At 39.5% G+C, this 24,213-nt stretch overlaps 1 protein-coding gene across 2 annotated transcripts; it reads right to left on the bottom strand.

Moving 5' to 3' along the window:
* Positions 1–1,230: 1,230 nt before the first annotated feature.
* LOC105021166 (sodium- and chloride-dependent GABA transporter 2) lies at positions 1,231–24,148 on the bottom strand. Of its 2 annotated transcripts, none has more exons than XM_010888650.3 (14): positions 23,910–24,148; positions 17,747–17,881; positions 12,411–12,551; positions 11,862–11,952; positions 10,115–10,247; positions 7,819–7,953; positions 7,534–7,637; positions 5,358–5,482; positions 4,329–4,441; positions 4,094–4,231; positions 3,825–3,927; positions 3,546–3,646; positions 1,598–1,768; positions 1,231–1,439 (listed from the first exon to the last, which is right to left on the bottom strand). In XM_010888650.3, exons 1-14 carry the CDS (start codon positions 24,091–24,093, stop codon positions 1,320–1,322), a joined length of 1,794 nt encoding a protein of 597 aa, XP_010886952.1. In that variant the 5' UTR covers positions 24,094–24,148; the 3' UTR covers positions 1,231–1,319. The 2 variants fall into 2 exon arrangements, with proteins under 2 accessions (XP_010886952.1, XP_019901845.1); XM_020046286.2 differs by lacking the exon at positions 23,910–24,148 and adding an exon at positions 18,734–18,819.
* Positions 24,149–24,213: the final 65 nt, after the last annotated feature.

Below are 24,213 nucleotides of genomic sequence, written 5' to 3'. Positions count from 1 at the left end.
TGTTTAAAGGATCTTTACGCAGTAGATACCATATTAAAATATCTAATAATAACCCTTAACTCTACACCTCTACGGTCCAATCCTTATCGTCTTTTATAAACTTCTTCTTAGCTTCTCATTGATGAAGGGCTTTTTTCTAGCTTTGCAAGACTTCAGCCCTGCCACTAGGAGCCTGTTTTGAACCGTCCTCGTCGTGCACTTCATCCCAGCTGCTGTTTGCCATTCTTTTTAATGGTCATCCTATGGTTGTTGAATGACATTTAAATGAGTTGATGGTCATCTCGGTCAGTGGACAGTCGATTTTGCCCTCTGCCAGTCTCTAGCTTTGTTGTACCCAGTGTCTGCTGCTTGACCTTGTTCTTATGAACCACCATCTTTGAAATGTTCAGGATGAAAGCAAACTGACGCTCACTGTATCCCTCTGCCAGTAAAGCCAGAATTGAACTTTCTTTTCCTCGCTCACAGCTTTTCTTTTCAACTCATTTGTCACGGTGAATAGTTCTTTTTTCATTCAAATTACCTTTGAGGTACAACTTGTATTGTTTTTGCCATCCAGCTGGTCCTATTGCAAAAGGATAGTGATGACCACAGTGGTGTTTTTTTATACTCACCTAATCAGTACCTCATTAAGTAAAATGAGGTGTGCCTGTGTTGGAATTTAACAGACACTGGAATGGAATGGCTGTCATACATGTATAGATGCTGATTTAAGAAATAATATTATATATATATATATATATATATATATATATATATATAATATTCTATATATATATATATATAGAATATTCTATATATATATATATATATATATACACACACACACACACACACACACACACACACACACATACATACAGTGGGGTGAACAAGTATTTGATACACTGCCGATTGTGCAGATTTTCCCACTTACAAAGCATGTAGAAGTCTGTAATTTCTATCATGGGTACACTTCAACTGTGAGTTTTCCCACTACCTATGATAAAAATAACAGACTTCTACATGCTTTGTATATATATATATATATATATATATATATATATATATATAATCAAATGAATTCAGCCAAATAGATGTATGATAGTTCATGCTACATTATAACCCTGTTGTTGTAATCTTTTTATAGGACTGGGTAACAAATTCCAACTCATGTTGCATCAATTCACATGTTCCTTCGGGAAGAGGAGGTGTATACGTCACAGTAAACAAGAGTAAATATTCAATACCGAATGAGCCCGAACTATGCCTTTAATTAGAGGGGATAAATGAAAAACTAAAGAAATGGAACTGGCTTTGAGGCCCAGTACTGCATTTGAGGGCTATAGGTTATTGCTGTATAGCATTTCATTTTCAGCAATACGGTCCAGTGCAGAACGTCTTGCTATCTCTTTTCTCATCACAGGAAGGTCATCTGCAGGCTGACAGATCACTTGGAGGCGCTGAGGAATCAGAGGGGCATCAATATGTATCTATAATCAATTTACATCAAAATTATTCTTCAAAAATCTCAGAATGGCTAAACAAATTACTGAATTTAGCAACAATAACTATTTACACAAGTGTATAATTAAAACAGATATTAAATGCCACTACTGACATGCCAGAAAGGCCCTTTGCCTCTGTACAGTTTGTAGACCATCGTGATGGGGATGAGAGAGAGGGAAGACATGGATAGGAACCAGCCCAGCCCATAGGCCCACCCTGGATACACATAGGTGTTGTTGAACTTCAGAGGGCTGTACTTCAGCAGCGAGAACACAAAGGTTGCCTGAGTGGTCATGAAAAGTAAAGATATTAATACATAACTTGACTGTGTATATGTGACTGTCCCATGGACAGACTGAGTTGACATTATTACAACATCATATAAGGGAGAAATGTAGGATACACAAATGTGATTGGATGATGTACAGACTGTGTAGGGGTCTGAGGACCACTGGTTGGCTATATGACTATTGACCGCCTCTGTATTCTGGCTTAGAAGGCTATGTAAATACTTCTCCCACAGAGGAAACTGAAAGGTAACATTTACAGAAGCTAACATCTTGCTATTAAAGATGTTCTTCACTGACTTTCCCACTTTATAATTTTGTTCACAGATCTGAAGTGCACAATATCTAACACCTGGATGAAAAGACAGATGTCAGGAATATATTGTTTCAATCTTGTCTCTTATATCTCATTTTAAAGCATGTAAAAATCATATGGTACTGGAAGCAACTACAACTACACTGATCAGCCATAGCATTATGACCTCTGACAGGTGAAGTGAATAACACTGATAAACTCATTATCATGGCCCCTGTCAGTGGGTGGGATATATTAGGCAGCAAGTGAACATTCTGTCCTCAAAGTTGATGTGTTAGAAGCAGGAAAAATGGGCAAGCATAAGGATCTGATCGACTTTGACCAGCAAGTGAACATTCTGTCCTCAAAGTTGATGTGTTAGAAGCAGGACAAATGGGCTAGTGTAAGGATCTGAGCAACTTTGACAAGTCCCAACTGTGATGGCTAGATGACTGGGTCAGAGCATCTCCAAAACTGCAGCCCCTGTGGGGTGTTCCCGGTCTGCAGTGGTCAGTACCTATCAAAAGTGGTCCAAAGAAGGACAAGGAAGGTGAACCGGCGATGGTAATGGGCAGCCAAGGCTCATTGATCCACATGGGAAGCGAAGGCCGGCCCGTGTGGTCAGATCCAACAGACAAGCTACTGCAACTCAAATGGCTGAAAAAGTTAATGTTGGTACTGATAGAAAGGTGTTAGAACTCACAGTGCATCACAGTTTGTTGCATATGGGGCTGAGTAGCTGCAGACCAGTCAGGGGGCCCATGCACCCTGGGCACGTGAACATCAGAACTGGACCACAGAGCAAAGGAAGAAGGTGGCCTGGTTGGATGAATCACGTTACCTTTTACATCATGTGGATGGCTGGGTGGGTGTGCATCACATACCTGGAGAACACATGGCACCAGGATGCACTATGGGAAGAAGGCAAGCTGGTAGAGGCAGTGTGATGCTTTGGGCAATGTGCTGCTAGGACCATAGGTCCGGCCATTCATGTGGATGTTACTTTGACACATACCACCTTCCTAAGCATTGTTGCAGACCATGTGCACCCTTTCATGGCAACAGTATTCCCTGATGGCATCGGTGTCTTTCAGCAGGGTAATGCGCTCTGTCGCAAAGCAAAAATGGTTCAAGAATGGTTTGAGGAACACAACAATGAGCTCAAAGTGATGACTCGGCTTCCAAATTCCCTAGATCACAATCCAATCGAGCATCTGTTGTGCTGGACAAACAGGTCCAATTCCATGGAGGCACCACCTCGCAACTTTCAGGACTTAAAGGATCTGTTGCTAACGTCTTTGTGCCGGATACCACAGCACACCTTCAGAGGTATAATGGAGTCCATGCCTCGATGGGTCAGGGCTGTTTTGGTGGCAAAAGGGGACCTACGCAATATTAGTCAAGTAGTCATAATGTTATGGCTGATCGGTTTACATGTACCTGAAAGTAGGTTACAATGGGGCTTGACTTTAACTCACTGTGCCAATAGAAGGGGTGATGTATAGCCAACAATATTTCAGCAGAGACGAGGGCTTGTAGCCAATCATATCCTCAATGTTATCACAGAACCGTTCAGCACCTGGAACAGAGACAGTGAGTATTAAAAAGCAGTACACTAAAAAGAAAGTTAAACCATACCTATCAGCTACTTAAAAAAAACACTCAAACCCCAACATTCATTCAAATTTCTCGGAATTGTTAAAGCTTGTTCAGGACCACAGCGTTTATGCGTTTAAGTGCACTTCTGACATGCTTACCATATATCCATCCAATACTGAGTGACTGACATATGGAGAGGAGAAGCAGAGTGGTACCACTGCACACATAATGATCAAATAGTTGAATGATGTATAGGCCGCCCTGCGTAGAAAGAGACATTCATTACAACTACTTAATTTAGTTAATTCACCACTCCACATTTTGATTGTGATAATATGCGTGCTTCCATTGGAGATAAACCCCATTATCAAATCTCAATGTTATGACCGCAAGTGTTCATGGGAGACCGGCGACGTTGACCCCTCACCTCTGTGACCATAACGAGTCCGGTCAGGTAGAATAAACAGCAGAAGAGGAGCAGCAGTATCTCCCGCCGGCGGCCCTTTCTGATGACGTTGGGGAAAACGTCCGTTACCGAGGTAATAAGGCTCTCGATGCCCACAAACTGGGGGACGAGAGAGAGGGCGATACGTGTCGGCGGGGAAAGAGGAGGGAACAACGAGGCAGGAAAAGGACGTGCAGCAGCAGGTGGAGGCTCTTACCTGGCTGTCCAAGCCCAACAGGATGATCATGACAAAGAAGCAGACAGACCAGAGCTGAGGGCAGGGGAGAAGGGACACTGCCTGGGGATACACTATGAAGACCAGTCCAGGACCTGCAGGGCAACAGCAAGAAAATGGCTACAATATGGAGTTCATTTTTGCCAAATTCTTCAACGGTATGCTGTCAAAAAATGCGGTGAGACAGTGCTTCTTGTTTAGTTAAAAAACGCATGACTTCAGAATACAGACTTCCTGGATTATATTTCCAGTGACCAACCAACTCTTTTTGCAACTGAATGGTTTAAATCAACAAGTATGTTAAAAAGGGAGTGTAGGCAATAATTGGCATTGCAAATCTTTTGCTTGTGAGATGAGAATTAATCAAAGGACCCCTGTGGCTTTTGTCTGTATTAATTTACGTACAAAACTGTCACCAACCAAATTCTTTGGCCAAAAATGTAGAAACTGATCGGTAACACTAAGAGGTGCACACAAGCACAAGAGGAGTTTGAAGTTAGGCATGTCCTGTTGTTTTTCAATTAGGAACTACATACAACTACTAATAATGCATGAAAAATATGAATTAATGGTCAAATATGGGTCTAAAGAAGATATATTTCACCCTATGTTTTCTTAAACCTTTCAGAAATATGAAAGAGGCCTCCACTCTTTTTATATAATTCTGTGATTTACAAATGCTTTATTACTTTGCAGTTCTATTGGACACAGCAACAAAGGTAAATGTAAGTGTTTTTTTCTTTTTTAATTTAACATGTAAATAGGACCTAAAACGCTTTATAAAGAATCCATTATCAGATTATTAAACGAAATTTCAGTTTGCTTAGCACAAACTGCAAACTAAGGCATATTAAAAAAGTAAAGACTGAAGATAACCTCAGGTCTTACATATAAGCTCTCCACTTTCTCTGCCACTAACAATGATTACCAGTTATAGACAATAGTCAGACAGTATTAGGGTGAATCAAAGGAATAACAGGTATTCACATTACTGATCTCTTAGAGCCTCACCTGACTCTGCAACAACAGAGATGTCCACACCCTGTTCTTGAGCCATATAACCAAGTATGGAAAATATAGCAAAACCAGACACAAAGCTAGTCCCACTGTTCAATAAGCACAGGTAGAAGGAATCTCTGGAAGGCAAACAACAGAAAAAGAGGTTTTCAACACAATATATTTCCATCCTCTCATGTGCATAGCAAGGGTCTAAAAGATGTAAATAACTGTTCTAATGCAGGTAACTGCATTGGTAAAAACTACAAAAGTGAATGAAAGAAATATAACTATCCCTCAGAAATACAACATCATCCACAACGAATGTGAAAACGTTTCAAAACAACTGGAGAATTAACCTTCGGTTTCAACGTCACCATAATTCAGTTAAAACCATACCATCAAGGTTTTGGTGTCTCAGTCTTAACTAGACTAATTTGTTTTATCTGAAACATGGTTGTCTAAGAATGAAAATGATGCAGATATTGCTGTTGATGGGTATAATGTATTTAGAGCAAATTGCCACACAAAGGACCTTTCAGTCTCTTTTTTAAGTCTATCTGTATTCATAAGGAATTAGAATGCCTATAGCCTACCATCTGCCAAGAAAGGTATGCTAAATTACCTAATGTACCTATTGGCCACATTAATATTAAATGAAGTGAATATCAACAACAACATTTTAAACTACTTTTAACCAAATCAAAATGTATTGTAGTCGATAAAGGATATCCACAGAGTTAAAGTTTGCATCCTATATTGTTCACTCTATATTTTAATGACATCTGGGACTCTAAACATTATGCATTTTATGTTAATGCTAACACAGTATTATACGCTATGACTCCCTCTCTTGAACAAGCTCATTTCTCCCTCTCCCTCTCATTTCAGATATTATAAAAAGTAGGTTGATACTAAATGCAAACTAAGTACTAAAACTAAGTACATTCTATTTTCTAGGTCACAGAACCTAACTTTCGATAACCCTGAATGGTTATGTAATTGAATGTGTTGCTTCTTACATATACCTTGGGAATTGGTGATATGAAAATCTATCTCTTAAAACACGTTAATGAGTTGGTCTACATCTAAAGATTAGAACTGGTTTCTTTTATAGGAACAAATCATGTCTGTCATGCCAGAAAAGATATTGTGCAAGTAACTTTTATATCGCTCCTAGATTATGGAGATATACTATAAGCATGCCTCAGCCTCAGCTTCTTGTACTTTTATTTCAGAAGCTGATTTGTGGAAGCTGGCAGCAAAACACACTCATGACTGGATAGTGTTGGATACACCGCTATACCACAGGCCTATTCAGAACTGGTTAAAACAGCTTTATAATATTTTGCCCTCCACATTACACTGGAATACCAGTCAGAGTAATCTTAAATTAAATGTTTAAGTCCGTCAAAAACATTTAACATTTCATCAGAATTATATTTGTACAGTCTCTTCTGATTGTTTTTCTTAATGTACGTTCTATTTCCATTTTGTATTTGTTTTCATTGTTTTAATACAGGGTTTAGCTGTAAGAGACATTGGTCTCAGTTGATTTCTTTGTATTAATAAAGTTAAATAAATAAAATGAATACATGCATGCTATTAGGCAAGCTATTTCTAGGCCATACATAATATATCACAAGCTTCATACAGACTGTCCATAGCCATTGAATACTTTTTTTCATCATGGATGTGAGCATTGGTTAAACAGGAGGCAGACAGGTAGACCAAATAGTAGTGTTTTGTTTCAGTATGTTTGGCTATATGGTAGGATAACTACAGAATACATCATGAGACAACACAGACATTGTTTTCCCTGATTGGCCTACTACATAAGGAAAACCATAAAATCAAACACCTTACTTGTAAATAAACAGAAAGAAAAATGTAAAATGTAACAATTTCAATGATTTTACTGCGTTACAAATCATTCAAAGAAACTAACCAATTCTAACAAATGAATTAGGCCCTAATCTATGGATTTCTCCCTTGACTTGGAATGTGTATATACCACAAGTATATGTAAATGTGTTTCGTTATGACAATACAATAGCTGTTATAACATGTTACAATACATTGTGATGTTATATGAAGTGTTACCTAAATGTTCTATTGCCAAATATTATTGTAAGGGTTCTAAATGTCACAGAACATAAATCAAACTCAGAACCTTATACTTGAGACCCACTTATAACAGTTGTTGTTGTATTTGTTGTAGCTTCCAAGTGATGTCAGATATCCCAGGCATATGGCGAAGGAATAGAATACCTGGGTCCCTGCATCCATCCAAACCTTTTGGAGACAAAAAGCATTTCAACTGAAATAAAGAAAATGAATCACGATGGAAATGTAAGATGTGATTGGCAAAGGACTGGTTTCCTGGATGCTGATTAACAGAATCGAGTACTAAGAAGTTTTCAATGTTCTGAATTGTCCAGGAACCTTGCTCACACATGTTTACTGCAGATATTACCTGTGGATCAGCTAGCCGTGTGGGATTGGGGTACATGTAGTAGAAGATGCCATCTATAGCTCCAGGCAGGGTCACACCTCTGACAAGTAGCACCAGAAGCATGGCATAAGGGAATGTGGCCGTAAAGTAAGCCACCTGGAAATTAAGAGCACATAATGCATATAGTAAGATAATGATAAATAACAACACAGTCAAGTCGGGTACAGCCATAGCTCTCAGTTCACTTGTGTTTTGTAGGCAGACAGGACAATGTTTAAGAAAGGATGTTTAAGAAACCATGTTTACAGTTTAAAACAACCCTGCCCATTCTTTTGAATCACCAGTCATATGCAAATAATAACCACAAAAGGAACCAGGCAAGCCTAGTTCAGCCAGCCTGCAAATTAGAAAGGATAAATGTTGTTGTTTGTCCCTGGCTGGTTTCGATCAGCGATTATCTATGTGGCAGTCTGTGTCTTTAACCATTACGCTATTTATACAGCGAGTGTTCAACCTTTACCTCTGCCTTTACATTTTTGCTGAAATAACATGGACAACAGAATGTTTATTAAGAGAACTAAAGTGTACTCTTGTACAAAGATTACTGTAGATGGCTAGCTAATAGCTATAGAGTACCTATGATGAAAACAATGACTCCAATCACTCCATGGCTCATTTCTTTAGAAAACAATAAAAATATGAAAGGGTCACGTAATACAATTACTCTTTTAAATATGTGTCATGGTGTTGCAAATTGCATATTATTGTTGTGTGACGGCTGAAAAGTGCCGAATGGATAAAAGTTTCTGAGAGACAAATATTGGAACGTCTGAGAGGAGAACCAAACCTGGGTCAAGACATTGAAGGACAGGGATAATCCCACAAAACCACAGGGCTTGCTGGGAGCCAGTCCACCTCTGTATAGTCTCCAAATACCACTTTTATCCCAGCCCTTGCATTTTTGCTGCAATTACGTAAGCAACAGAACGTTTATTAACGGAAATAAAGTGTAGTCTTGTACAAAGATTACTGTAAATGGTCGTCCATACAATAACAGTTGAACAGCTAACCACATCACTATGTGAACTACGAGGAAATTGAAAACATTGTCTGAATCTTAAATCTCATACTACAAAGGCTACTACGTACTACCAGTATGTACATCGAGGATGATGGTGAAGTACGTACTGTTTTGTATATAGTAAGCTAGAATGCCAGTACTGGGACTGATTGAGACATACTAACTCATCAGAAAATGGAGTTTCGACATTAGGACATTTTGTCACGCCAAGTTTTAATATTTAGCTAGACACCATTATTCATTGTGTTAAACTGATTAACATTTCTTATTAAGTTTACTTCCACCACAAATAGCATCCATAAACTGTATGGCTTTTATTAGCCAGTAATAGGCCTACTAGTGTCTACTTATTACTAGGAATTTCTGACTGAAGACGAACTAGTGAGACTGAATATGAACACTGCCAAAGCTATTTAATTTCATGGCACAACGTTCATTTTTCTTTCATTCGTGAAATTGATATAATAACTATCAATATAGGTGAAGATAACTGACTATTTCATCAAGTGAAAAGAGAAAATCGTGGAAACCCCTCCTCTTCTACTGCACAAGGAGTTGTGATCTATAGGCTATTACCCCAAAAAGCATACACGGATGCGTACTTCGAGAATCCACCAGAAATAGTTGCAATATATACCGTTTTTTAGGCTTACAATAATGTAGCTACTGAAGGTTGTAGCCAGCAAAGTTTTTGTCAATCCTAATGCGTAATTTGTTATGTCTGCAGCGAGGCTCAAACACCAGTCGCTTGCATGAAAGGCCACATCCCTAACCACTACGCTATTTAACAAGGGGTTGTCAGTCAGTCACTCAGTTAGAGACATTCTCACTTCTTGGCCAGCACCGTTTATGCGGTCCGGCAAATATTATATTAACATATGACCTTCTTTACTGGTTACTGATTAGAAGGCAGCAGACAGGCAGCGGGTAGTTGTGGTTATGACATCTGACTATATACCATTGCTGGGGTGAGTAATCAGAAGAATCGAGACCATTCCTTCTGCGCCGCTGGTTGCTGGGCCAGTGACGAGGGTTGAGAAAATCTATTTTGTCATCGCTATACTGTGCTGCAGTGAGGAATGGGCTATGGGCACCACTGTCCCTCTTTACGCTCCTCTTTTCCTAGTGTGTTTGGTCGGACTTTGTCTGGTTTAAGTTCTGGTACTTTTAGTAAATGTCTTCCATTCTCCCTGTGCATGTGTCCTGCCTCCTCAACGTTACAGTGATCAGGCTCACCTTCCCTGTAGACCTCACTCCTTTCCAGATACAGAAGTAGCATATGACCCAGGTCAATAGAAGACACAAAGCCAGCTCCCAACTTATTTGTCCCAGGGATTCGATTCCATCTGATATTCGTAGAACTCGACGCCTGTGAAGAGTTATGATAGATAATGCTATAAATCACATTTCACACTACTTTAATGCATTGTGATACAGATCAGCCATAACATTATGACCACTGACAGGTGAAGTGAATAACACTGATAATCTCATTATCATGGCACCTGTCAGTGGGTGGGATATATTAGGCAGCAAGTGAACATTCTGTCCTCGAAGTTGATGTGTCAGAAGCAGGAAAAATGGGCTAGTGTAAGGATCTGAGCAACTTTGACAAGTCCCAATTGTGATGGCTAGATGACTGGGTCAGAGCATCTCCAAAACTGCACCCCCTGTGGGGTGTTCCCGGTCTGCAGTGGTCAGTACCTATCAAAAGTGGTCCAAAGAAGGAAAAGCGGTGAACCGGTCATGATGCAAGCCTCATTGATGCACGTGGGGAACCAAGGCTGGCCCGTGTGGTCAGATCCAACAGACAAGCTACTGCAACTCAAATTGCTGAAAAAGTTAATGTTGGTACTGATAGAAAGGTGTTAGAACACAAAGTGCATTGCAGTTTGTTGCGTATGGGGCTGCGTAGCCACAGACCAGTCAGGGTGCCCATGCTGACCCCTGTCCACTGCCGAGAGCGCCTACAATGGGCACGTGAGCATCAGAACTGAACCACTAAGCATTGTTGCAGACCATGTGCACCTTTTCATGGCAACGGTATACCCTGATGGCATTGGCCTCTTTCAGCAGGGTAATGCTCTCTGTCGCAAAGCAAAAATGCTTCAGGAATGGTTTGAGGAACACAACAATGAGTTCAAAGTGTTGACTTGGCCTCCAAATTCCCCAGATCTAAATCCAATCGAGCATCTGTGGGGTCTGCTGGTCAAACAAGTTCGATCCATGAAGGCCCCACCTCGCAACTTAAAGGACTTAAAGGATCTGCTGCCAACGGGGGACCTACACAATATTAGCCAGGTAGTCATCATTTTATGGCTGATCAGTGTATAGCCAAATGTAGTTTGTGAGACACTATACTTTTCAATTGAGGTAATCATTAAATGTTTGTTACAATAGAATATAGGAGGAGACTGCATGTGAAATTCTGTCTGTATGTACTCAGACTTTAGTGAATTAGAAAAGTCACACTCGTGATCCCTTTTGAACTAAAGTCATTACATTCAGTACATGTATCCCTTTTCAAACAAGGAAGACATTTCCAAAAGAGCCACTTAAGATACGTCATGTTAGAAATGTGTGGCAACTCATAAAACACTACTCTGGCACAGAATAATTGATCTGCTCAAAACTTCATATGCAGCATCTATGGACAATTGTTGGTCAATTGTGACTGAAACAATGACCAATACATATTCAGGTGTAAGTGATCAATGCATATTTTAATATTTTGACAAGGCTACTCCAGCCTAATAAAATCCCAGGATAAACAATGGCATAATAATTTAAAACAGATTTTCTTTTCTTGTTAATCATAAGAAAACATGATAGTTGTTGCAGGAAACCGACTTTAACAATATAAAAAATGTAATCCAACCCTTGGCAAAATGAGTAAATGTTTGCATAAATTGCTCTTAGGCCGATTAAAAGCCTTGTAACATTGATCCAGAAAATTTTTACATTTATTGGAGGACATACTTACTGCCAAAACTCCACAACAGAAGAGGATGTATTCAGGTGAGGAACAGTCAAGTTGCTGGTGGCATTCTTTGTAGTAAATGTGACACAAGCATCTGAAATACATGGACAGCTTGTAGTAGCAGGTAAAAACATGACAACTGGTTGACAAATGTCACACAAACATCTGAAATAAATACAATTCTAGCTGTAGCATGTACAATTTGACAGCTTGTGGATTTCCAACCAAATACCCTGATCCTCTTAATATAATTGTCTCATTACAACACCTTTCAGATGTTTTACGCTATGGGCAATTTTGTTAAACCTTCCTTTCAAACAGGACAGCTAACAAAGCGAAAACTGTAATGTGGGTGTGTATCCATTAGAGGAGTTTCACACAAACCCACTGACTGCTTTTTTAATCTCCCCAGACTTAAAATCCCACGCTTGTTATGTAGGTGCTGCTGACATGATTACTGTAAGCCAGCAGCTTCTGAAATACAAAATATTTGATCAAAATAAGAAACTTGATGCAACCTAGTTTCAGTTAAGCTACCAGTATTGTACATACCTGTGTTCCAGGGATTCTGGCAGTTAGCCCATGGAAGGACAGCAGTGAAAGATGAAAACAGGTAGAAGAATGCCCATGCCAGGACTACAATGTAGGTGATACATCCATATATAGTGATTACCTGAGCAGCATAGCCCATTCCTGACAAAGGCAAGAAATAACCATAGTAACACATCACAAACTTAATTCAGAAGTTGAAGAAGATGTAGAATTTGGGCCGGGGCCGAGTGTCTGCAGGTTTTTGGTTTTTCCTAAAAAATTGGTTCCCAGTTCAGAGCTCAGCAACAGGGTGAGGGTAGAAACTAACCAATTAGTGACCAAATTAATTAAATCAAGTACACGGTGAGAGTGAAAACATGGAGACACTCGGCCCTCCATGGAAACAGTTTGACACCTGTGGCATAAGTAGATAGATTATAGCTAAACTTTAGTTAAAAGGTCCCATAGGCTGATAAAGTAGTTTGTTATATTGAAACCTGTTGTGGCTCGGCCTGAACAAGTTTAAGGATTCTTCATAATTTAATATAGACATTTATACCTGTGTATGTAATTTATATTCTAATAGGCTGTCATTGGAATGTTTATGGTTAACAGTTGTTTCTGTACTGAGCGAATGCAGAGACAAAAGGGTTGATTTAATTGCCTAGCTTGCGTGATCCTTGAGATAACACCCCTGTGTCATAGGAAGAGACCCAAGGATTGATAAGGGGTCTAGTCTAGAGGACTGGTTTTGTTTTTCTTAGGTCAGTTGACCAACCGCAACTACTTGAGTGTTAGGATATAACCAGAGTGAGAGTTTGAGGAAGGGCTCTTGCATTTAACTTTCCTGCTGCCTGCATCTAGGCTCTTACAAACATATTCAATCTCCAGAGAACTTTTTATCTTTGATACTTGTACTGTAATTGTAATACACTCTAAATATATTAAATTCATTGGCCTCTCATTTTTGGTCAAAAGTAGACAGCCCCTAACCCAAACACAATCAGCCCTTAACATTTTTTTTAAAGGTGCCCTATGTAGTATTTTTCAATTAAAATATCTGTTAATAACCCTAATATACCATCAGTTAACGTTAATAAACAGTCACTGTCAGAGGGTCAGGACTAACACTATCCCCAGTGCCATGAATGCAAATAAAATGTAGAAGGCCAGGACATTCATAGGTGTGTACTTCCTTGAAGGTGTGTGAGGTGAAGGCCAATGACAAGTTTTGTTTGGGTTCATGTAGCCTACACCGAATGCTCCAGAAATGAAAATATACAGAAGCAACACGAGCATAAGACAAACAGGGGTACATTTTGCATTTGATGAGAGCTGTAGTTTGTTTGAACAGTGATGCAGAGTTGACTACCTTTCTACTGGACAAGTAGGTTACATCACCTAATTTAGCTAGTTGGCTAGATAGTCAAAGAAACCTATGTGTAAGTTACTAGATTGATGATGACGGAGAAACAATTATACTACGTAGAAAAGCATTCAATGTTATTGTTTATTCTATTTGTATGAGCGCAGATACATTTTAGGAATGTTTCTCCGAAGGCTTTGGTCAAGACAATAAGCTAACTAGCTAATGTGTCCGAGCAGACACTCCTTTCTTGCTGGAAAATAGTGTTACTACCTGATGTTCTCCGCAAAATGTTAAGAAAAACTAACATGCATGGCATCATCGGTCTGTGACCTTCATCACTCACTGGACCAGTTAGCAGCCGAGTGCTAAGCGGTAGGGAATGAGGCGTTACCCCAAGTAAAGGAGTGTACAATGCAGCGGGAGATTGGCCGGTGAATCAGAGCAGTGGGGCGGTATTGCATTCGCTTTACCGCACCGTTGTGACAAAAAGAGAGCTGAGCCGGAAGGCAAAGCTCTCGATATACCGGTCAATTTTCCTTCCTACCCTCACCTATGGTCATGAAGGCTGGGTCATGACCGAAAGAACAAGATCGCGAGTACAAGCGGCTGAAATGGGTTTTCCCAGAAGGGTGGCTGGCTTCTCCCTTAGGGATAGGGTGAGAAGCTCAGCCATCCGTGAGGTAGAGCCGCTGCTCCTTTGAATCGAAAGGAGCCAGTTGAGGTGGTTCGGGCATCTGGTGAGGATGCCCCCAGGACGTCTCCCTAGGGAGGTGTTCCAGACACGTCCAGCTGGGAGGAGACCTCGGGTTAGGCCCAGGACTAGGTGGAGAGATTATATTTCGACACTGGCCTGGGAACGCATCGGGATCCCCCAGTCAGAGCTGGCAAATGTGGCTCGGTAAAGGGAAGTTTGTGGTCCCCTGCTGGAACTGGTGCCCCCGCGACCTGATACCGGATAAACGGATGGAGATGAGAGATGAGAACATGCATTGTGGGTTGTTTGACTAAACCTTATGCATAAGCAAATATTGCACGGAGGAAGCTATTACATTACGTTTTAGCTAGATTTAGCCTTGTGCAGACTGGTCGAAGTGCACATCTTATCATTCCAGCTAGCGCTAGCTAGCACAATTATGATTTCATGTTTGCTAGATAGCCATCAACGAGTCTTAGAAATATGGCATTGCATCTAATGCAATAGATAGCCCAGGTGACGTTTTGTTTGGTTTAGTTGTTTACTTTGTTTATTCTGTGTTCCATAGGTATGCAAAGGGCCCATCAACTTTAACCCCATTTGAAACGAAGGTGTGTTCATTGTTCCAGTTTTGACGTTTGGAGGTGACACTGCTTTAAACTGGTCAGTATGCTGGTAGTTAGTAATGACAGTGTTAGATCCTAATGGAGTTATAGAATCGATATACAACTCACTGCCAATAGGTGGCATTAAGTTGCATAGGGCACCATTCAATTGTCACATCAAAGTCATTCAAATTCAATAATATTTATTTTAAAAAAGCCCTTTTTATACCAGAACTTGTCACATAGTGTATTTGCCAGTTCACTTACCCAAGGGAGAATGAGGATCAAAGTTTGTTAAGTAGCAATGCACCAGTCTGACCAGTGAGTTTCAAGTCTGACACAGACATTTTCTTGATTACATTTGACACTGAAAATGACTGCAGTTTGCCCTGAATTGTGGATAATATCAATGCTGCAAGTGAGCAAAGTTGTTCAAAAGCCCCCTCATTCTAAGTCAAGAGTCCGAGGGGGCAGCTTTTGTGAATTGGACCGACATTTAAGATGGCAATCAAAACTATATTCGGTTTTCATGGGGATTCCGACTAAAGAAAGTGGCAAGGGCAAGTGCTTAAGGTGTAAAAACAATGTGATTGAAGTTCAGCCATGCTGGAGCCAACTGTACAGTCAGCTTATGACCATGTTTGGTGAGAAAAAAAAATCATTTTAGTGTCTATGGAAAAGATGGTTACCAAAGGGCCTTGGCATTAGAAAATAAACCGTTGATCTAGTTGGTCTCTTAGCACTTTGAAATATGTTTTCAAGTGCATGCAAGGGCGTAAGATCAGGGGGGACAACGGGACAAGTCCCACCTAATGTTAGAAGCAGATAAGCGCTGGCTTTATCACATCGGAATTTCCTAAAAACTTGCATTTGATAATAGTGCAAACTTAACTCCAGGCGAACCTAAAGCCTCTTAACTTTCAATCAGTGTCAACAGATTGTTATTAACCATCAAAACGTCAAGACCACTCACTAGTTTTCTTTTCACATGATTGAGATAACCAGTAAATGTGTCTCAGCATGAATAAGGAATTTACCCTTAGGTGCAAGATAAGGTGCAGACAAATGGAAAGTTGTCAAATTTCAAGAAAAAACACAACATTTCGATATACCCACCAGTGCAGAGTGATTTGGCTTCGCCATAATGGTGTTGTATATTATTTTGAAAAGACCATACAACAGAACACATACATCAGGGACACTGACAGGAATGACAGGGCCCGGGACAGAATTTAACAAGAATTTATTAATAGTAAATAAATGACTGTCATAAACATTTTATTGTTTAATGCTTTAATTCATAACTAGGCCACATTCAAATCCCTTTGTTTTCAACACCTGTAATTAATTATGTCACATCTTTTCAATTCATAACCTATACTCAGTCCCAATCAGCCATTACTGAACTGCTACACATATTTAGACCTTATCTTTTAGATTTGTCCTTCTATTTCTGTGCTCCTAGTTTTGGTTGCATGGTGGCAATTTTTTTGGCAAATAGCTACAGTACTGTAGTTAGACAAATGTATTGGTTAAATGTGAAAATGTTTAAGCTCTATCATGTAGGATTTTGTCAGTACAAAAAACAATTACAGCATTTTGCAATTACTCATCCATCAGAAAGCGATTCTGTACCAATGCCCGATAGAGAATCGTTCCGAATAAAAATATGAAAAATGGAATTACCTGTTCCAAAAAAAGCACTAACTCAGAGTTCGACAACATTCTTCTTAGCCTTGCTAATGTTAGCTTATGGTTTCTGGTAGCCAGCTACATAGAGTTGGTCTAAGCCTTCTTTCGTTTTGCTATGTTTGTAGTGTATGCTGTAGTAGACGAGAGGAACCTGAGGTTTGTCGTCCTGGTCTCTAGCCTCTAGCTGCCATTATAGTTTCTTACAGTAAGCAATCTTTGCCCCTTATGGCATAGTCATGCTATATATAATATCATCCAGGTAAAATAAGCCAAGGAGGAAAGCCTGCCTCGCAGAAGGCGATTGGCTGGAACGGGATTGGCTGGGAAGTAGCGGCATGCTCCTAAAATGATAAAATGACATTCCACCGGCAAGTTTTTTATTTTATTCATTTTTTCTTGTGCATCTTTAACAAAGTTATGTTGGCACTGGTGTTTAGGGTATCACCCTGATTGGCTGTTGGTGTTAGGGTATCACTCTGATTGGCTGTAGGTGTTAGGGTATCACTCTGATTAGCTGTAGGTGTTAGGGTATCACTCTGATTGGCTGTAGGTGTTAGGGTATCACTGATTGGCTGTTGGTAAAACAAACACTTTTTACAGAAAAGGGTTTAATCATAATGCTGAATAAAAAAAAAACACGAATCCCTTCATCAATGCTATTCTTCTGTTTAAAAACTGTTAAGCTTCTTGACAGTACGGAATACAACACTGACTGACAAATTAATAATTATATGTAAGCCAACCAAATGCCCCCCCCCAGGCCTGGGCCCGGGACAATATTCACGGTTGTTGTCCCCGTCAGCGTCACTGAATACATCATTGAATTTCATTGGTAAGTAAAGCTGATAATAAAGGCACAGGTACACAATAACTGAGTACCTGTGCTGCAGAAAAGACGTTTGGAGAATGTAATATTTTTGTGGAAAATCTGCACCGCAGTACTCACTGCAGGGATCTTACGAAATGATCACAATGCATGTAATTGAAGTATCCTCACCAACAAACAGCGGGCAGACCTTACTCCAGCAGGTTATGCCCCCCTGGCTGGTGTATTGTCCCAAAGCCATCTCCAGGATGAACAGAGGAATGCCACAGGTCACCAGATACAGGATGTACGGGATGAGAAAGGCACCTGCGGAAAAGGCAGGAGTTACTTACATTTGGCCCATGTTTGACTGTTGCTGGATGGTGGAAGGACATCACATAACATTCTGCAGGTTAGCAAGTTAATAGGATAGTGTGCTTGCGTTGACCTTGGACCTCAGAAAACACAGTGGACCAACACCAGCAGATGACATGGCACCCCAAACCATCACTGACTGTGGAAACTTTACACTGGACTTCAAGCAATGTGGATTCTGTGCCTGTCCTCTCTTCCTCCAGACTCTGGGACCTTGAGTTCCAAAGGAAATGCAAAATCTACTTTCATCAGAGAACTCAGCAGCAGTCCAGTCTATTTTGTCTTAGCTCACACGAGACGCTTCTGACGCTGTGTCTTGTTCAAGAGTGGCTTGACACAAGGAATGCGACAGCTGAAACCCATGTCTTGCATACGTCTGTGCGTGGTGGTTCTTGAAGCACTGACTCCAGCTACAGTCCACTCTTTGTGAATCTCCCCCACATTTTTGAATGGGTTTTGTTTCACAATCCTCTCCAGGGTGCGGTTATCCCTATTGCTTGTACACTTTTTTCTACCACATCTTTTCCTTCCCTTCGCCTCTCTATTAATGTGCTTGGACACAGAGCTCTGTGAACAGCCAGCCTCTTTAGCTATGTGTCTTGTGTCTTGCCCTCCTTGTGCAAGGTGTCAATGGTCGTCTTTTGGACAGCTGTCAAGTCAGCAGTCTTCCCCATGATTGTGTTGCCTACAGAACTAGATTGAGAGACCATTTAAAGGCCTTTGCAGGTGTTCTGGGTTAATTAGCTGATTAGAGTGTGGCACCAGGTGTGCAAAACTTGTAGATTTACGAAGTACAGTACTCACTCCCCTTTGAATTCCGTATTGAGTCTGAAGAACATTCTTCACTTCCGTAAAAGTTAAGTCAAACTCTTCCACTTCTTATGAATTACGCACTAGTAATCATCAAGTACGGACATGGCAGTGAGTTTATTTATTTATATGAATTAGATTAATAAACTGATAAGCATTACACGGACCATTCAACACATTGATATTATTTTCAAGACATCTGAAAGCGCATCATGAAAAAAATTATTTTATTTAAGGATAGTGATCATATGAAGCCATATAATATCACATAGTTGTTTGGCTCTTTTATAAATCATAGTGATAACAGAAATCACCAAAATGGCCCTGATCAAAAGTTGACGTACCTTGAATGTTTGGCCTTGTTACAGACACACAAGGTGACACACATAAGAGAAAATGGCAATTTAAGGTGAATTTTCCACACCTGAGCTTTTTAAATTGCAATTAGTGTCTGTGTTTAAATAGTCCATGAGTTTGTTAGCTCTCACGTGGATGCACTGAGCAGGCAAGATACTGAGCCATGGGGAGAAGAAAAGAACTGTCAAAAGACCTGCGTAACAAGGTAAGGAAACTTTATAAAGATGGAAAAGGAATTAAAAGATATCCAAAGCCTTGCAAATGCTAGTCAGTACTGTTGGATCACTTATTAAGAAGTGGAAAATTCTGGGATCTCTTGATACCAAGCCAAGGTCAGGTAGACCAAGAAAAAGTTCAGCCAAAATTGCCAGAAGAATTGTTCGGGATACAAAGAAAAACACACATGTAACCTCAGTAGAAATACAGGCTGCTCTGGAAAAAGACTGTGTGGTTGTTCCAAGGAGCTCAATATGAAGATACTTGAACAAAAATTAGCTGCATGGTCGAGTTGCCAGAAAGACGCCTTTACTGCGACAATACCACAAAAAAGCTTGGTTACAATATACCCGACAACACCTTCACAGCTTCTGGCATACTATAATTTGTTTTGAAATTTTAATTTGAGTATTTGTTATTATGCTATTGTATTTTTTTCTTTGTAAAGTGCATTTAATTGCTTCTATGTATGAATTGTGCTATATAAATCTTCCTTGTTAATTTGGAGTGACAAGACAAAATTAGAGCTTTATGGTCACAACCACAAGGGTTGTGTTGCGCAAGGGGTCAACAAGGCCTATAGGGAACAGAATACCATCCCCACTGTGAAGCGTGGTGGTGGCTCACTGATGTTTTGGGAGTGTGTGAGCTCTAAAGGCACGGGGGAATCTTGTAAAAATGTATGGCAAGATGAATGCAGCATGTTATCAGAAAATACTGGCATTCTTCTGCATGAAAGCTGCGCATGGGATGTTCTTGGACTTTCCATCATGACAATGACCATAATCACAAGGCCAAGTTGCCCCTCCAGTGGTTACAGCTGAAAAAGGTGAAGGTTCTGGAGTGGCCATCACAGTCTCCTGACCTTAATATGATCGGGCCACTTTGGGGAGTTCTCAAATGTGCGATTCATGCCAGACGACCAAAGACTTTGCATGACCTGGAGGCATTTTGCCAAGAGGAATGGACAGCTATACCACCTGCAAGAATTCAGGGCCTCGTAGACAACTATTACAAAAGACTGCACGCTGTCATTTATGCTAAATACACAGTACATAGTATTAAGAACTAAGTCTATGTAGACATTTAAACAGGGGTCAGTTTTGTTTTCTGATTTATTTTTATTTTTTATTTATCCTTTATTTTACCAGGGGATGTCCCATTGAGATAGTCAAATATCTTTTACAAGGGAGCCCTGGGGCAACAATTACACAAATTACACAGAATCACAGGAACAGTCACAACAACAACATTGATTTACAATACATGTGACATTATTAAAAATAACATAAAGGGGTTATTTAAAACATGCGCATTGTTCAGATTTGGATTGCTTAAGCAATTGTTTAAAATGTTCAAGTGGGATAAAAACAGAAAGATTCAAAACTTTTTGGAGCAAATTCCAACACCAAGGAGCAACAAAACTAAAAGCAGTCTTACCAAATTCAGTTTTTACACTATTTAGAGTCAGAATGTTATTAGAGTGGAGATTGTAAATGGAATGTTTCCTGGTTAACAAACTAATAAGATAGCTGGGTAAAATACCATTGATAGCTTTTTTAATAAAAATGTGCCAATGGAACCATCTACGCAGACCTAAAGAGCTAAAACCAGTCGCCTCATAAAGATGACAGTGATGAGTGAGTGTCTTGGCATTAGTACTAAACCGTAATGCACCATGGTAGACTGATTGTGCCATTCTGTTGTGACTTACAATTGAATGTGAATCCCATAAGAAATAAAAGACGAGGTTTGCGTGCTCACTCATGTTTTCTTTACAAATGGCGCATATATTACCAGTTCTCCAAGGGTATGCAAACTTTTGAGAACAACTACATATTTGACTATTGTCACAAAGATAATTTTGTCAAGTCTCGTATTTGTAACCCAAAATGAAAAGCATTTTTCGTATTTCCTTTTCTATTTAGTCAGTTATAGTCTCGTCAATTGCCAATAAAAAATAGGTAGGCATATTTAACGAATATTTTCGTCACTATTTTTGTTCACATTGATTTTGTTTTGGGAAGGCTAGTTGCTGGTGAAGACGTGCTGCTGCTTGCTACTGTAGCTGCGGTATGCTAAGAAAGGACGTAATATTTGGGTGTTTTACGTGAGCTTGTTCAGACAACATTATTGCTGTGCTTTTTAGCCGTTTTGAGCGCTGCTTGCATATTTTTTTACTCATGCCTATATACTGTCATATATTAAAACGTAGGGTAATGATTAGCAATTTTGAAAGCAGCGTAATGCATGTAAGATACGCAAAGGCCATTGTTGCCAGATTCAGAGATTTTGAGACTATAGCCCCTCTTTTTTTTCTTTTTCTTAAGAAAAGAATGAGAGGATAGGCACGGCTGTTTCGTTGATATTACAATTTCCAACATCTTGGAAGAGTACAGACTGTGTTCTAACGTACGAGTAAGTTACGCACAGGCAGGATTCACAGAGCGGCGAGTAAACATGATTGACGACAGGAATGCGTAGGCTACTCCATTGCTGTACTGAAAAAAGTGCATGTGAAGTGCTCCGGACAACTCCAACACAAGTCAAATGCCCATGAAGTTATCCGTACAAATGAGTAAGCGACAGATCCTGCCCAAGTACTAAGTATGGATGATGACAGATCCTGCGCTAGCACTAACTTTGGATGATGATGCTCAAACAAGGAAAATGTATTCATGACGACAAAAAAATAACGGCGCTAAGCATTTCTAATTAATCGCAAGCGTTAACGTTAACTTTCACTGCCTTAAAAAGATACATGACAGATTTTGTTTTCTGAACCTTTACCATTTGGGTCCAAACATTGCATTCAAAGTATTGATAAACAATAGGGGAGAGCAGGGTATGTTGTCATACTTTTCCCACTGTGTAACATTTACAGGGCACAATACATCACATTGCTATAAATGTCATACCAAATGAGGAATTCTTGGGCACATATTTGGTATTCATTACATCCTCATATCTTATTTCAGTACGGAGTTGTAGACTGTTAAATAGAGAGTGTGCACTTGTGACAATTTGCCCCATCAGTGGGTGAATTGTCACACTATATAGGGTAAGTTGTCACATTGGATTATCAACAAATAAGAACACAACTAATTCATTGTGAATATTGATTTCAAATTCAAGCCAAATTCAATTTCATTAAAGAACTCCAAATGAAAACAATCATGCCTGGAGTATCTGGCAAATCATGCCTGTCAATCAAAACAATAATGCTGGCATAGCAACTACAACTTCACCTGTCTCACGGCCTTGAACATTGTCAGATAGTGGGATGTCTTTCTCTGTCTTTCTCTTAAAATGTCTTACAATCTTTCTTTCTTTCCTTCCTCTCTTTTTATCAGTCCTTCCTTCATTTCTTCTTTACTTCCAAAACACATTTCCTCATTGTAAAGGTTTACTTGCATAAAATCTATAGTGGCAAATATTTACTTATGAAGGGGAAAAATAAGAAACTTGTGCTCACCTCAGATTAGAGTGTTCTTGATCACTTGTGAACAGGAAGTTGTAGTCTTGTAGTCACACAAAGTAGCTATTTTATTTTTGTAAGAGCACCTCTAGTGTTGGGGGTATGAGCAGTGTGACAACTTACCCCTGTGACAACTTAACTCACTCTCCCCTATTATCCTATGAATTTTAGACAAGATTTGGAAATAATATTCAACTACAATCTATTACCATGGAGAAAGGCAAAATTAGCCAAATTAAAAGAGACAAATATTTGTTGATTTTCATGAATGAGAAAACAATAAATTGGCCTATGTACACATTAATCAAGGTTGCCAATATCTTTAGAGATGTTTATAAATTAGTGTCACTCTCCAAGACACACTTCTGGGCAAACTTACAATGTGGAAAATGTGTGCATGATACGTTAGCAGCCTGATGTAATTATCTCCTTAACAAGTTGTCTAAAAAGAGAGAGACATGTAACAAACACATAATGCATATTCTTAAAAACACAAATTATGTGGCTTGGGAAGTACATTCAAAACCTTAAAAATGTGCAATGTGTGTAAATGTATTATTATTATTATTATATTTAAACTGAAAATTATAAACACATTTAATAGCACTTGTTTTTATTAGTATTATTATTTTAAATCTGCTAGTTTGGGTCCTGGATTGGATCCTCTGATTAGCTATAAAGTATGGAACAAAAAACACTTGCATGCTATTATATTTGGTGGGCCACCTGTTGGGAATAGCATTAAGGCACTGCAGGGACTCTTCTATATGATACATTTACCAGCTAAGCACTGTATCCAATTCCATGAAAAGCTACTTTTAATATTCAATCATAGTCATTTAATAAAGCCCTTTTACAAACCCAGCCAATAACCCAACTATTAAGCTATATAATGTTTCAGCACAATGTCTGAGAGGATCCAGGCTCTAAGGTGCAACCTGTTTTCTGATGTACATGGCCACTAAAACCAAATCGTTATTCAGTAACTTACAATAATTTCTAGGGTGCTTGTAATCGATAAAATAGTTGAACACCTCAAGAAGTGAAAATAGCTTTCAAGTCTATATTATTTACACATAATTACAGACCAACAAACAACAAAGAAACTTTGTGACTCACCACCGCCATTTTTGTAACAAAGATAGGGAAACCTCCATACATTTCCGAGTCCAATAATAGCACCAGCCACCGTTAGAATGAATTCAATTTTTTTATCCCACTGGCCACGCTCCATGACCTTCTGTTGGACGTCCTTCTCAGGCCTTGGTAAAGCCTCATGTTTGCCTGTGATGCAAAGAGTCATCCTACATGTGAAAGGGTAGGGTTCTGGGGCCAAGAGGTGATGGCAATGTCTTTTGAGTTCCTGGAGATCTGTCATACAATTGGCTGATGCTGGTGGACCTTTTTTGAATAGCCTTACTGT

Source organism: Esox lucius, chromosome 5 (assembly GCF_011004845.1).
Source record: "Esox lucius isolate fEsoLuc1 chromosome 5, fEsoLuc1.pri, whole genome shotgun sequence".
NCBI classification, from domain to species: Eukaryota; Metazoa; Chordata; class Actinopteri; order Esociformes; family Esocidae; genus Esox; species Esox lucius.
This window is presented reverse-complemented; position numbering and strand designations above follow the sequence as displayed.